Source organism: Diabrotica undecimpunctata, chromosome 9 (assembly GCF_040954645.1).
Source record: "Diabrotica undecimpunctata isolate CICGRU chromosome 9, icDiaUnde3, whole genome shotgun sequence".
NCBI lineage: Eukaryota > Metazoa > Arthropoda > Insecta > Coleoptera > Chrysomelidae > Diabrotica > Diabrotica undecimpunctata.
The window spans coordinates 11,132,695-11,147,709 of NC_092811.1; the positions used below are offsets into that span (position 1 = coordinate 11,132,695).

General features: G+C 32.4%; 2 protein-coding genes across 2 annotated transcripts; one reads left to right on the forward strand and one right to left on the reverse strand.

Annotated features, from left to right (window-relative positions):
* Window positions 1-3,287: 3,287 nt before the first annotated feature.
* On the reverse strand, window positions 3,288-9,095 carry LOC140450172 (palmitoyltransferase ZDHHC6). Its single transcript, XM_072543627.1, has 7 exons — window positions 8,803-9,095; window positions 8,528-8,706; window positions 8,361-8,445; window positions 7,379-7,668; window positions 6,183-6,398; window positions 4,860-5,047; window positions 3,288-3,471 (listed from the first exon to the last, which is right to left on the reverse strand). The coding sequence occupies exons 1-7, from the start codon at window positions 8,855-8,857 to the stop codon at window positions 3,303-3,305; spliced, it is 1,182 nt and encodes a 393-aa protein (XP_072399728.1). The 5' UTR covers window positions 8,858-9,095; the 3' UTR covers window positions 3,288-3,302.
* A 347-nt stretch (window positions 9,096-9,442) lies between these two features.
* Rab27 (RAS oncogene family member Rab27) lies at window positions 9,443-14,495 on the forward strand. Its single transcript, XM_072543628.1, has 5 exons — window positions 9,443-9,654; window positions 9,707-9,774; window positions 10,914-11,028; window positions 11,660-11,772; window positions 12,510-14,495. The coding sequence occupies exons 1-5, from the start codon at window positions 9,511-9,513 to the stop codon at window positions 12,697-12,699; spliced, it is 630 nt and encodes a 209-aa protein (XP_072399729.1). The 5' UTR covers window positions 9,443-9,510; the 3' UTR covers window positions 12,700-14,495.
* Window positions 14,496-15,015: the final 520 nt, after the last annotated feature.

The following is a 15,015-nucleotide window of genomic DNA, read 5'->3' on the forward strand; positions in this document are numbered from 1 at the left end:
TTACTTTAAATGTAGTTGATTGTATGAACTTAAACATCTCACTCTTAAGTTAAATTTAGCATTCTTAAATTTTGTTCACTTTATTTAGTTACAAGATTTTTTTTATTGCCCCATTATAAACACTTGAATGTTTCTTGGACGAATAAATAATATTGAAATGTTTTAATTGTTCTTAAAAGTATTATAAAATTTAGATGAAAAATAAAGTTATGTACAGAGTGGTTCAATAGTTTGTGCATTATTAATTGTTTTCTTTTTGTTTTAGCCCAAGTGGTATGAAAAAACCTAGACTTTCAAAGTATGCTAGCAATCGCCCGTTAACAGAACAAGAATTACAGATTGAAGCAAATAAAATAGAGGCAGAATGTTTCGATAGTCTCCCAGAAAATCTTAATGAGTCCGAAGACGATTTTTCTAACGATGATTCTGTAGTTGATAAAACTTATCTTAGCGAAACTAGTGTAAATAGTTCTGAAGATACAGAGTCCGGTCAAAGTTAATCTGGGGATGAACAACATTTTGATCTAACAGATGAACCACATATTTGCCATAATAAGACAACAAATACCACTATGACACAGAAAAAATCTACAAAATACATTTCAGATGAACATTATGGTTGGGGCGAAGTAGAAGAAGATGTAACAGAATTTGATTTTACTGGAATACCGTCTATCAATGTAAATCTTCCGGCCAATGCAAAACCCATAGATTATTTTAATGTGCTTTTCGACAACGATATAATCGACACAATTGTATGTGAAACTAATACACGACCCACTGTATCCACATCTACAACACTTCAAAGAAAAAGGAAAGAAGTTTCTAATGAGGAAATCAAAAAATTCCTAGGTTTGTGTGTTTTGGGAGGCATCGTAAAATTTCCTTCCCTTGCCAAACACTGGAGCAGGGAAAGTATTTACTACCACCCTGTTTTTGGAAAAACTATGGCCCGCGATAGATTTCTAGGGATTTTAAAAATGCTACGATTCGTAGACCATACTGATGTTAATACTGAGGACCGTCTTTACAAGATTCGGACTATTTTGGACGCAGTTACGCGCAGTTTGGACGCAAAAATATACAAAATTGTCTATACCCTAATAGAGAGCTCTCTATTGATGAGGCCATAATCTTGTGGCGTGGTCGTCTCATCTTTCGACAATACATAGCCAGTAAACGTCACAAGTATGGAATTAAACTATACGAACTCACTACACACGATGGATATATATTAAATTTTATTGTATATACCGGAAGAGGTACCTTGAAAACGGCGGATATTGTCAAAGAGTTGACGAAGGATTATTTCGGAAAAGGTCATGTTTTATACATGGATAATTTCTACAACAGCGTAGGATTGGCGGAAGCCCTATTCAAGGAAAAGACACACGTTGTTGGAACTCTACGAGAAGACAGAACTGGAAACCCCAAGGACATGTTAAAAAAGAAGCTAAAGAAAGGAGATGCTGTATGGAAACGTAAAGGGCCCGTATTGGTTACTAAATGGAAAGATAAGCGTGATGTCAGAATGATCAGCACAAAGCATAAGCACGTTATGACTGAGGTTGTTTGTAAACGAGGTGCTACGAAAATTAAACCCGATTGTGTGCTTGACTACAATAAGCACATGTCTGGGATAGATCGAGCAGACCAGATGTTGTCATATTACTCGGTACCAAGAAAAACACTTCGGTGGTATAGAAAATTGTTTGTCCATCTATTAGACATATGCATTTGGACCAGCTTTTACATCTACAAGAGAGCATCGAATAAGAAAACTTCTTTTTTGCAATTTCGTGAGAGCATAGTAATGGACCTTATCGACAATAACAAGGCTATTCAGGTACAAACAACTGCAAACAATATGCATTACCCAGAACAAGTTCCTGTCACGGAAAAAAATAAAAGTGGTATGTTACGGTCCCGATATTGCACTAAGCAAAATGCCCGAAAAAGGTCCCGTTATTATTGTCCCAGCTGCCCCGACTCACCAGGACTATGCATAGTTCCTTGCTACAAATTGTTCCATACACAAGTCTAACAATAAATTTATTTCTTATAGTTTTAAGTTTAGAATGATAATTATGTTTCTTTTGTAATAAAAAAAATGATAAAATTGATAAGAGAAATTTTTTTCCCAATTATACAGCGATTATTGTTGTTTATTTTGTCTAGATTAGCCTGCCAGTATACTGGTATTTAGTATATAGTTAAAAACGTACATCTATATCCTGACTACCAGTATACTGACAGGCTAAGTAAACCAAAAAAAATGTTTTAATATCTATATACTAATCCATGTGTCCGAGTTTTAATCCAATATTCCTGTTTTTTACCTAAAAACCCATATCCGTTTCTGAGGAACGTCTAGTATCAATAGGTTAGGTGCGAACGTGTTAATGTCTTTTTAGCACTATACAGTGCCCGAACACGTGTGGCGCTAGAAACTCTCTCCCTACTTCTTAGTATAGGAAATACCATGTATCTGCTACGTTTTTTGTATTGAGAATTTATATCAATCGGCTGGGTCGTCGCCCGATGTAACGCTGGAGCACTTTTGTGCTGATACACTGTATCGATACAGACGCTGTGTCAGTGTCAACACTCAAAAATTTACAGTATTCATAACTACTGTCTGTAGATGTACGAATCAATTTTAATGAAGAGGCACATCATCATTTCTCTCCTTTTATAAATTATGTAATAATCCATGTAATTATTTGTTTCATACTACGCAATATAATTTTCAATGCATGTGAAACTTGCTGATGCACACATGAGAACAAGATTCTGTTGTATTATCAAGAAGCGCAGCCATCGCTGCCCTTTTTTTGTAATAATGAACTTTATTCAGGCTTTATACAGCGTGATCTGGAATTAGCTTTTTCTTGACATGTTTAAATGCAAACCCTTTTCTGCATTAAGTATTAACATTAAGAAGAACATACATTTTAGACCACAGCCTATAAACTTCGAGTGCGGCTCACCATTACAGGCCATAGTATATTTTTTCTTTATTAAAGAGGTCCAATTAAATTGAATGTAAATGATACATTTTCATATACACCTCAGTAACATTCTCATTATTCTATTCCTATACTTCACTGGGTTTACATGCATTTTATTTTATTGCTTTTGTGAAAATTCTACTAAATAACACAAATGATTACTTTTTTCTCGCCCTTATCAGGTGTTTATAGACTAAGAATTCCTATATGTTTATATTACAGCTATACTTCCGTAATTTTCCGCAGCAGCAAAAAAGAAGGGATAAAAAACACACAACACAATAAATATTTTTATTTATTCTTCTTATAATGTTGACCATTAATCTGCCTGTTGTTGGAAGCTGGAGAATTGCTGTTTTCAATTACTTCAACGGCACACCGTCTAGGAAACCACCCCTTAATTCGTTCAACGGGCTGTCCTACCGGAACTTCTTGTATCTTTTCACCAAAAAGCCAATGCCTAAAAATAAATTAAAGCGATAAATTCAAGTTCTCAGCTCCAAAACGTAAAGTAATCCACAAAAACAAAGCAAATACTAAAGAAGTAGGAATTAACAACCAAGATCTGAAAATAATTAGAAATCTTTACTCAGCAAATCTCAGAGTTGAAGGTGAACACACTGACTATGTGAATTATGCGTGGAGTGAGGCAAGGCTGTATTTTGTCTCCTCTAATCTTCAATCTATACTCTGAAAGAATATTTATCGAAGCTTTGCACGAAACTGAAAAAGGTATTCTACTAAATGGTTACCGGCTAAACATCAGATATGCCGATGACACCATAGTATTTGCGGACAACTTAGAAGAACTACAAGTTCTTATGAACAAAATCACGTATTACAGTCAACAATATGGACTCAATATAAACGTTAAGAAAACAAAGCTATAATTAGCAAGAAAAGGATAACAGAAGATAGGCACATCAAATAATAAAATATTAAAATAAACAATTTTAGTTCCCTGTGCTATGAAATGGTAGGGGATTGTTGGCAAGGGATGTTGATAGATAATCAATTATTCTAAACAAATTGTCGTTATTAAAACTCTTAAAATAGTACAAAAAAGCTTACCAGGGGACTGTTTTCACTAACGGCTGAGACGTGGGGTTCACCAGCAGACCCAAATATCCCGCACCAAAACAAAATTTGACTCAACGCGGTTTGGTAGCATTAGCATATAAATATTTTGATTAAAATTTGTTAAAAATATAATGTCTAAAGATGCATACCAGTTTTTTTATGTACTTGGATATTTTGGAAACTTTTTTTTGTATTTTGAATTTGTTTGAAAAATAAATACTTATGATAAGATTTGTAATTCTGGAAAAGGTATGTACCGGGGGACTGTGTTTTGAGGTGTTTGAAGTTCATTTATTTAAATATTCCTTTTTTAAATTACTAAATATGCTGTGACGTGCCAAAAATACAAAAAAAAACCAACATGTATTATACATAAAATTAGCTTGGAGCAGATATTTCTCATTTAGTGGAGAATTACTCATATACACCAAAATGGGCGATCACAATTATCTGGATTCCATCTCATATTAGTATAGAAGGGAATGAAAAAGCAGACAAAGTACTTAAAGCAGTAGAATAATTTTTTTAATAATCTAATTTTAAGAGAGAAAATGATCCTATACAATCCCGACTAGGAAACCTCCACGGTTTCAAAAATTACAGTTAAAGAATTCTTCAGTCATTTTAATGTTCTGTTCATTAAGACTCGAACGACACCTTAGCATCATTAGTCAGAGAAATTGGGACATGTCAATGAAACTACCGAGCGTTTAATGTAACAATACCATAAAATAATGAAATCTACAAATATTTTGTATATTTACTTACCTTCTCCATCTAGTAACTACTACAGAATCTCCAATATCTAACTTTATTCTCGGCTCATCATTAAATGGGTAATTTAAGCAAACTCTTATGCCGAAAGTTATAGGAAACCAATATCCAGAAGCGGGTTTAACAATTTTATAAACTCTAGATTTTAGCCTCTTTTCTTGTTTCTGTTCTATTTGTTCAACCTTAAACAAAAGAGTAATGTAGTTAAGTAAAGATATGAATTCGTGGAAGAAAGTTGTAACATTTCGGTTTCCTTTCGTATGTATTAAAACACCGAAATATTTTCTCAATCCTTTTGCGTCGTTGGGATTGATAACATAAACATTTCTGGTCTGTATATAATAATTTTAATTGCATCTGTTTGATGATGATGCCGCCTATTGGATATTGCGCGTTAAGTAAACAGAAATCTTTTCGTTGATGCGGACAAGAGAGCGGTTTTGGGAGAATGAAATTAATCTAATATGGAACGCCAAAGCGTTTGGTTTCATTGTTTAGTCCGGATTTTCGTCAAATTCGTTATTGTTTGTTCGTTTTTGTTATGGAAAATGTGTAGTATAGTAGCAGTGTGGAGTTTAAGTGAAGAAAGTCGAGTAAACCGAGACGAAGAGAAACAGACAAGTTGAGATTGAGATTGGGAAGAGATAGATTTCGGTTGTATTCTTAAAAGCTGGCAATTTTTTCAATTTTAAAGGTGAATTTGTGCTCAAAATGTTATTTGGCAGTTTTTGTTGAGTTAATCACCGATTGTTTTGTACTGTGCCCTATCTGAAGGATTTGTAAGAGGGCGTTTCCAACCATTTGAGACGTCCACATGATTTAAAGAAGAAATTGAGTGACCGGGTTTTGAAGATTGCAGTTTGTTGTCATCCAGGATAATCTGAAGCCCAAATCTTCCCAAGAATTGACCATATTTGTGTTCCATGGTCACTTCAGACCAATTCTAGCCTTTGTGGGATACAGTTGTGTGTTTTTTGCAGTGTTTTGGTCCAATTCCGATCCCAAAAACTTTCTTAAAGGAAATACATCGGCCAGTGCGTGCATTTCAAATAGTTTAGGAACCTTCTTGTGTTTGTTGCCCAGAAAATCTATGTAAGTATTTTTTTGATTTCTTTCTTTGTAATTACCCCTTCCAGTCCCTCCTTTATTCACTTACTACTTACGACCCAGCTCTCCAAAACAAGAGTGGCCGTTCGCAGACGTTTCGGTTTGTTTGCTTACCCTATCTCCAGCCCAGTAATTGCTCAGTCCCCACTTTCAACCCCCCCTTAAGTAAGACTAATATAAACTCTCAAGATAAAACTCAACGATACTTACAGTAAGCGAAAACTCGTGGCATCCTTCGGCGACAGGCCAAGACATAATACCGTCGCCAACAGGCTGACAACTAAGGTTTATTACTTGACTTATGTTTCTCCATATCCCTATATCGTATGGAAATCGAAATTGTTCTTGTGTTCCTTTCCTACGACCAACAGCTTTTTCCATAATCCAGTCTTCTATACCTGTTCTATTTTTCATAACAGCTCTAATCTAAGGAGAAAAAAAGTTCATAAATACGGTAGCGTGGCTAAAGTGGGTGCCCTGGGTGCAGCGACACCTCTAAATATCCTTAAGGGACGCAAAAAATTTGAAGTTCATTTTAAATTTATTTTTTAGCACAAATATTACAAACAAGTATACGCTGTCCCGAATTTCAAGTTATAGTAATCAAAATTTATATCTACGACGGCGATCCGATAAGTACTGAGTATCACCGCCAGATGGCGCCATTTTCTATTGTGTAGTGTGGTACATGCTTGTAGAAGGCTAATGTCAACATTTTTGCCGAATCAGTCTCATAGTTTTGTTCTAGTTGTTACATTATTGTTATCGTTCGAAAAAAATTAACAATATCTTAGATGAATCTACTTAAGGATGATACTCTTATTCTTATGTTGTTTATTTATTGTTTAACAATTACATTTATCTCATTTGACATGACTGACTTATTTTTGTTGATTTATATCTGTTAAATATGAAAGTATGAAGTTAATATGATTTTCTCTGTACGATATTAAATTTTTATATGAGCAATTTCCAAAAATATATATTTTTTATTAATAAGCCTAGGCTGTTCATAAATGACCCATAAGCAACTTTATATAACCTAAATTACTAATGTTCCTTCTAATTAAGAGCTTTCCTATGGGTTTTCTTATCTAAACTAACGAAATGAAGAAATGATGCACTATTCTACACATGCACACACACACACACAAAGCACTATGCTCTGATTTTCTTTATCATTCAAACTAGTTCAAAGGTGTTGTCTTCTTCAGTGTTTTAGTAACGGCAGTAGTATCAAGGAAATTGATTGCCTCAATATTCTCATGTCTATGTAGTTGTTGCCTGTGATTCCACCAAATTTGCATCATCTTAAATTAATTGACATAGCTATTGTACAATCATTATCTACTGAATTATACCAATCTAATAAAAACACATCAATACTTAAAGTTGCTGTAGCTTACCTGAAAAAATAAAAGCATTCCTACTGCTACCACCACCCCAATGGACAAGCCAAGTGAAAGAACACATAACATCATCCCATACAGACCAAAATTTACTGATGTATCTCCGTGATAAAAGTACCTTACTCTATGTATGGATTTATACAAACAACATCCCAATATCACTGAGGCTTGCAGACATCCGGCAGTTGCGAACGTTAAGAAAAAGATGAAATGTGCGTGGTTACCCCAGCCCACGCAATTATTGATCCACGGGCAGTGATGATCCATTTTTAAAACACAACGACCACCTGTCAAAAACAAAATATAGTTATCAAAAGAATATAGACTTTTACAGTCAGTGTGTTATCATGATACAATGTTTTGCAAGTGCATAGGTCAATATTTGGAAATATTTTTCCCAGCATTTGTTCTGCCACAGTGAAAGCTATTAGGCTATTAAAAGAATAAAATAATTAACTGACAACTGCATATAAAACATCGGAACCATGTATCATTTCAAAATTAAAGTTAAACCTATGAGTTATATAAATTTTCTTTTTAATACATGATGTTGAGCCATTATTTGCTTTCATTCACATTATTAGTGACCATAACCTAGCTAAGAGCTTCTCAAAAGACATATTGGAAACATGTTCCATAAGAAGATTGTCAATGGCAGATATATAGGATCAATAGTCGAAGAAAGTACACCAGAAATCATGTTAACTTCCTGATTCTGCCAGATAGAGACTAGGAATAAGAGGTATAATATATTACATAAAAATCAAACAGGAAAAATAAGAAAAAACTATTTAATATGCATAAAAAATGATAAAATTAGCAATAGTATTTTGTTGATACAAGAAATTTCAATGAAATCTCATTGCTATTTAATTCTGGTGATTAAAATTTCATAATAATATAATGGATATATTAAAATATGGAAGAATAAAAAAGTATTTTTTTTATTGTACAGACATTATGTACATAGTTTACTTACACTTTCGACAATGGTGTGACCTAGGAGCTTTATATCCCTGACATTCTAAACAAAACTGTAAATTTTTGCAATGCTCTTCTTTATCCTAAAAATAAATGATAAAAAAATTTTGGGTTTATTGGGTTTACAATTTATGGACACAAATTACAGTAATCTATTAAACTTACAGGTCTCCAATTAAGTATTAAATAGCCTGGACCATGATACATAGAAGACAGAAAATTATATAAGGTGAGACCAGAGAATCCTACAAAAACTAAAAAATTAAGTTTTCCACCTATTGTACTTCTTGGCCACCACATATTTGAACAGTGAATAGTCATGGCTGTGACAATCTTGATAATTCCTAAAAAGGTGATTTTTAATAAATTTATGAATTAATAATTTAAATTCTTTGGATTAAAAAGAATTAAATAAAATAACTGCGAATAAAATGTAATACCTAAAGCAGTTAGCGGTCCCCAATGGACTATTTTGCTAAATTCTCCTACAAACATTTTTAAACCCAAAATGTGTTTCTGGTTGGAATGTTAAGTGTTGCAGCCGGTTTAAAAACATATATTGAAATAAAAATCCATTAGTTATTAATTGTGTTTAAATAAATTCGTCTGAAAACTTATAAAATTAATTATTTCTACATAAAATCAAATGATTATTAGATAATGTCCGTAAAACGGACACAAAAATATTTATATTCATTAGTTAATGTGACGTTTGATTCAATGATAACAAAATATTGAAAGTTTATTGACACCGCGTACATGTCAATGTCAAAAAATCACAGCATAGGGAATAAAACATTTGAGTCTATGTCTATGCTGTGAAAAAGTCGTCAACCACTAAATATGAACTTTCAGTACTATTGAATAAAATTATTATTATGTATTTAATCGACAAGACGATTTGCAGCTTTTGCATAATACATTTATATACTATATAATACATTTAAAAATGAACTTAAATAATACATCAAAATTTTACAGTTGACACTTGTGCTGGGTAAATTATAGGTTACATACACATATTATACAAAGTAGAAGATCATTAATTTTTTAACCTATATAAATTTGACATGTATTTGTTTGGTAAATCTATTTTTTTAAGAATTTATCAGTAGCATAATCGGAAATAAAAATATTAGTTTCTCAGAATGGAATACGATTACCTAATAAAATTTCTTGCGTTAGGAGATTCAGGAGTAGGAAAAACTAGTTTTTTATACCAATATACAGATGGAGTGTTCCATTCAAGATTCATATCAACAGTTGGAATTGATTTTAGAGAAAAGAGAATGGTAAGATAGTGTCTAACTTACGTCACACGAAGTACAACAAGTAGTTTTTCAGATATATCAGTCAAAAGGCAGAAATCATAGAATTCATCTACAACTTTGGGATACAGCTGGACAAGAAAGGTAAGAAAAACTGCTTGAATAATTTTAGGTAAAATAGATAAATAGTTAAACTGTATTTTTAGTTGTTGGATATAGTATATGCAACAGGTAAACCTACCAGGTGACCTGTACTTAGTAAACAAATCACTTTTAAATAAGTTATTTCATTAAAAAATTAGGGATGACATGTACCACAATCAAATTTGTTATATTTTGGGTATTACTGATATAACTGTTTCCTGTAAAAGATTAAAAACATATATTAGAGCCATTAACAAGGAAGTTGATACTTAAAGATTTCAACATTTTGATTATTTTAAAAATTGATGTTAAAACATGATTTGCAAAAATAATTACTACTTATGTTAAAATAACATAATGTGAAACTAGTACAAGTATGGAATCAACGAAAAAGTTTCCTAATTCTAATTTTGGCAAAATTGAATAATTTGCTAACTACAGAATGATCCAATCAAGTATAAACCATTGATAATAGATTTTTTTGTCCTAGACCTTCTATCATATAGCCAGACCTAGAAGAATAAGACAGTAACCATTACTGTGATGAACCTTAATATTGACAATAGTTACAAATTTACAAAAAGAGTTTCTTAACTTGTTTTATAATATCTTGTATGCTGGTATTGGCATACTAGGACTAGATTGGAATTTAGTTACTAAAAATATCAGATTTTATAATCTTTATTTACTTGCTGTTCATCTTTTTCTTTTGTATTTACTTCTTCATCCTCTTGATTTACTCCATTGAAACATTTTTTGTCTAATTCAGCATTCATAAGACATCTTTCATCTATTGGACATTTCATATTCCCAAAGATCTACATCTACTATTCATATATTATCCTTTATTTAAAATGTATTGATGCTGTTACTAATTGAAGTCATTCTATTATTTTCTAATATCTCTCATTATAGAAATTTCGCACTTGGACCTATAATATTCTAGATACATGATAAAATATAAGCTCTTGTGATTTTTGTATGCGATTTTGTTTTGAATACTCTTTATTGATGGGATCAATACTAGTAAAAGTATATTAAAGTTCGTCTTGGTATTGTAAAAGTAAATATTTAAAACACATTTTCTAGATATATACAAAATAATAGGAATGCAATTAATTTCATAATTTTATTGTCAGATTTCGCAGCCTCACAACGGCATTTTATAGAGATGCCATGGGATTTTTGCTCCTATTCGATCTCACAAATGAACAATCATTTCTCGAGATACGAAACTGGATAGAACAACTAAGGGTAGGAGGCCAATTGAACATTTTGTCCTTAGTTTTTTTTTTATTTGCTAGCTTTGCTGCACTCTGGATTAATGAAACACTGCATAGTTTGCTTTTTATATTTTTCTTTTCTTTTTATAAATACAATTAGGTGCATTTTACATTTAGTACCCTGTTTAGATTGTTTTAAAGAATTATTTTGTGTACAATATATTTCTTGTATTTTTATAATTTTTGTTTTTTTCATCTCGAATTTTAAGACTGTATAATAATGTAATTTTTGTATAATCAAAGTCAAACCTGGTTAATTTGGGATCTCACAGGACTTTGAATTTTTTCTACTTAATATAATACTTCTTCTTTTTATTGTGCCATCTTGTAACGAAGGTTGGCGATCACTTTTTTAATTGCTTCCCTATCTTTTGCAAGTGGCTGTAGTACAATAGTTATTAAAAAAGAATCCTATTATAAAGTTTTTATTTAATTTACTGTATTTGTTTCCACTGTATGTCTATTTTGTGTTTTCTTTTACATTTTATGCTTCAATTTTCATATATTTGTAAATATCGGTAGTTTAGATCAGTAATTTATAATTTGGTATGCTGGTTTCATTAAACTAGTACACACATGATAAATTTCTTGAATTCTTTTAGTTACATGCCTACTGCGAGGTACCAGATGTAGTTTTGTGTGGAAATAAAGCAGATCTAGAAGAAAGAAGAGTTATTACCGAATGGAGAGCTAGGGAATTTGCCGAATCGTATAAGTATGTATATTTAATTATTAATGAACTCATTAATACGCACATATTTATCCTTTTGGACATCCCTATTACGTTCCATACACCTAATGTGGTGTTGGGCTTCCACTACATTAGCCCAACTGATTTTAAATGTTCAGTTTTTTAGCAGAAAGACGGATTGTAGTTTTTAATTTATTGTATAACTGAACACTTAAAGTTGACCCAGGTCAGGTTACTACTATATTATAAACCGTGTCAGCGATACCAACTGATTGAATTCGCGAAACTTGAACAGCAAAAACTGTAACTTCTAATAATGCGCGGCGAAAAAAGTAACTGCTCCAAGAAGGCCAAGAAAGTTTATTCTGTTCATATATTCGAGAAGATTGAATTTTCTAAAAAGGAGCGGCGAAAAAAAAATGCGCGACCGCGAAGAAAATCACTTCTAATAACATGTAGTGAAAATTATCACATATAAAAGATTTATGGTGAAAAAGTATTACTTTTACATTGGCGTCAGTTAATAGTTATTGTTTTCGCTTAAAATATATTAGGTGTTATTTTCTTCATGGACGGACACACAGATAAAAATAGTTTCTTTCGCCGATATTTACCAAGAGATATTGTTTTCCTGAAACGTTATTAAGTTACTTCACAGTTTGAATCTATGCAGTACACCCCACATACAGCATTTATTAATTCAGTATATATTTTACTGACGGCATGTTTACAGTATACAAATAAATATCTCGATCTTTCAGATTGCCCTATTTGGAAACGAGTGCCGCAACCGGACAGAACGTAAACAGGGCCGTGGAAACCTTAGTAGAGCGAGTGATGATCAGAATAGAAACAGCGGTAGATCGAGCTATGCTTCCAGGACGACGAGGTCGACCAAAAGATCTAAACGATGTAGACGGCGGATCACAATCACAAAATTGTTCTTGCTGACGTTAAGGACATTTTCATATATATTTGCGACATGATAAAAAGGGAAATATGAGTGGGCAATCTAAACTTGGTAGTATGTAAACGTTTTCTGTACATTGTTGACTCGGAGCTTGTAGGGTACGATTCTTAAGTTACTTAGTAATAGTTTAAGAAGAATAGGATATGTAGAATTCATAAGTGTTCATTGTTAATTATAATTAGAGCGTACAAGATTGACTAAGCCCTATAGTAGAAGCCACAGTTAGAATGCAGTGTTGGTTTTACGGCGCGCAGCGATGCCTCTCATGTCGGCACAGTGGTAGTTGTTGTGTAGTTTGGCGATATATCCTCAGGAGGATGTGAGTATCATCAGACAGTACAGCTATGGTGGTAATCAAAAGTGCTGAATCCGGACTGAAATGAAACATTTAGAGGATCAAATGGATGGCTTTTAAGAAATATCATAATCCTAATCATTTTTATGGTCAATTCTACATTTGGTAATCATCTTCAGAAGTATCTGAGTATTCTTAGAAAGTATCAGCTATAATGGCAATCAAAAGTGCGGAATCTGGTCTGAAATGGAAATATGGTAGTATAAAATGGATGACTTTTAGGAAGAATCGTATCCCTAATCATCCTCATCATAGAATTACATTCGGTAATGATATTATCGCAATACTAATTAGTTATATATCTTCTTAGTTGCTTTTTATACGACTCGTTAATAAAAAAACCTCTAGAAATAAAATGCAGAATGAAGCAGGCAAGAGTTATATGAAAATTCCACAAATTACCGCATTGTGCATGATGCTATATCGTTATTATTCTCTTACAATGTATTCAATATCGAACTTAAAAGATATCTGATCAAATTCTCGCATGTTCTAGTGAACATTTGTACAGTTACGCAGGAAATGCAATTTTAATTAATCGTATCTTTTGAATTTCCTATGTAGATATAAATATCACTGAAAAAGTAGTTATCTACAATTAAAGGGCAAATTCTAACAATTAGATGTAACATTTTATAAAACGAAAAAATCTGAATAGAAATATATATAAACGAATTTCCTGTTCTTCTTAAATATTTATTCGTGTGAATAGTGATACATAATGTTTATCGAATCAAACTACTCTGTATAAAACAATTTAATTTATTAGATAAACTGTATACAAATATATATAAACGTATAGTTTGTATACAGCACTTACACAGTAGTGTATACAAACTTAAATGTGGCGACTGCCCAAAAACTTACATCGGTCAAATTGGTAGAATTGTTAATAAACGAATAGCAGAACATAAAAGGGCTTTCAATAATAGAAAAACAGATTCTACATACGCACTTCGCCTTTTAGATGGCGAAGTGCGTATGTAGAAGGCGGGTAGAAGGCCTTAAGCTATCTTTATTGGAATCTATGGAAATTAACAAATTAAAAACACAGACAAAATTCTGGATGACCAACTTGAGACAAACGATTCTCCCCTCCTCAACCTATTTCGTTAAAGACTATAAAGTGTAAACACATACCAAAAATAGATCACTTTATAGGCTTACAAATAATTCGAGAGCCTTCTAGTAAAGAATAAACGTTTCGTCATTGTCTCTACGTTGAGCTTTAAATAAAACTGTTTAAAATTTAATTTTGATAGTAAATGCCTCATTAGCAATTAATAGCAAAATTACTCTTTGCGATTAATGCGGCGTCGTTGAACATAATATTTGGATTTCTTTGTTCCCTATTCTGTAACCATGACCTTTACGTACTGCTTGTATTATTTCGTTCATAATTATATTAAAGAGAAGTAGGCTTAACGAGTCACCCTGTCTGACTTCTCTTTGTACTGGTATACACTGTATTAGTTTTCCTTTTACCTTTGCCTGTATTCGATTATGGAAGTAGATGTTTTCGATGGTTTGTATAATATTGATTGGTATGTTTCTTTTATACAGTAGGTGTAAGACGTCTTCGACTTGGATGCGATCGAAAGCCTTTGTCAGGTCTATAAAACATAGATATGGTGGTTTATTGTACTCGATGGCTTTTTCTGTGATTTGTCTCAGTACAAATACGGCGTCTACGCTGGATCTTCCGGATCTGAATCCTTGTTGTTTATCTGATAAAGTTGTTAGTTTATTGATTTTGTTAACATTGTTAACATTGGTATCATTATGCTCTTTCTTTTGTATAAGTTTTGTCATCTCAAGGGTTATACTTTCTCCTCCGTGTTTTAGAAGCTCGTTGGTTATTCCGTCTGGTCCTTTTGACTTTCTATTCTATTTTTGAGTGAATTTATGGCTATCTCTGCTTCCTGAAAACTGATTTCTATTT

What these genes read in the sequence shown, in the direction of transcription:
- Rab27 (XM_072543628.1), top strand. Translation starts at nt 9,511, where the DNA reads ATGGAATACGATTACCTAATAAAATTTCTTGCGTTAGGAGATTCAGGA. An exon ending in GATACAGCTGGACAAGAAAG is followed by an intron (nt 9,775 to 10,913) that starts GTAAGAAAAACT and finishes TTTTATTGTCAG; the next exon opens with ATTTCGCAGCCTCACAACGG. An exon ending in GAATTTGCCGAATCGTATAA is followed by an intron (nt 11,773 to 12,509) that starts GTATGTATATTT and finishes TCGATCTTTCAG; the next exon opens with ATTGCCCTATTTGGAAACGA.
- LOC140450172 (XM_072543627.1), bottom strand. Translation starts at nt 8,857, where the DNA reads ATGTTTGTAGGAGAATTTAGCAAAATAGTCCATTGGGGACCGCTAACT. An exon ending in GTCACACCATTGTCGAAAGT is followed by an intron (nt 7,669 to 8,360) that starts GTAAGTAAACTA and finishes TGTTTTTGACAG; the next exon opens with GTGGTCGTTGTGTTTTAAAA. An exon ending in GCCACGAGTTTTCGCTTACT is followed by an intron (nt 5,048 to 6,182) that starts GTAAGTATCGTT and finishes CTTTTGTTTAAG; the next exon opens with GTTGAACAAATAGAACAGAA.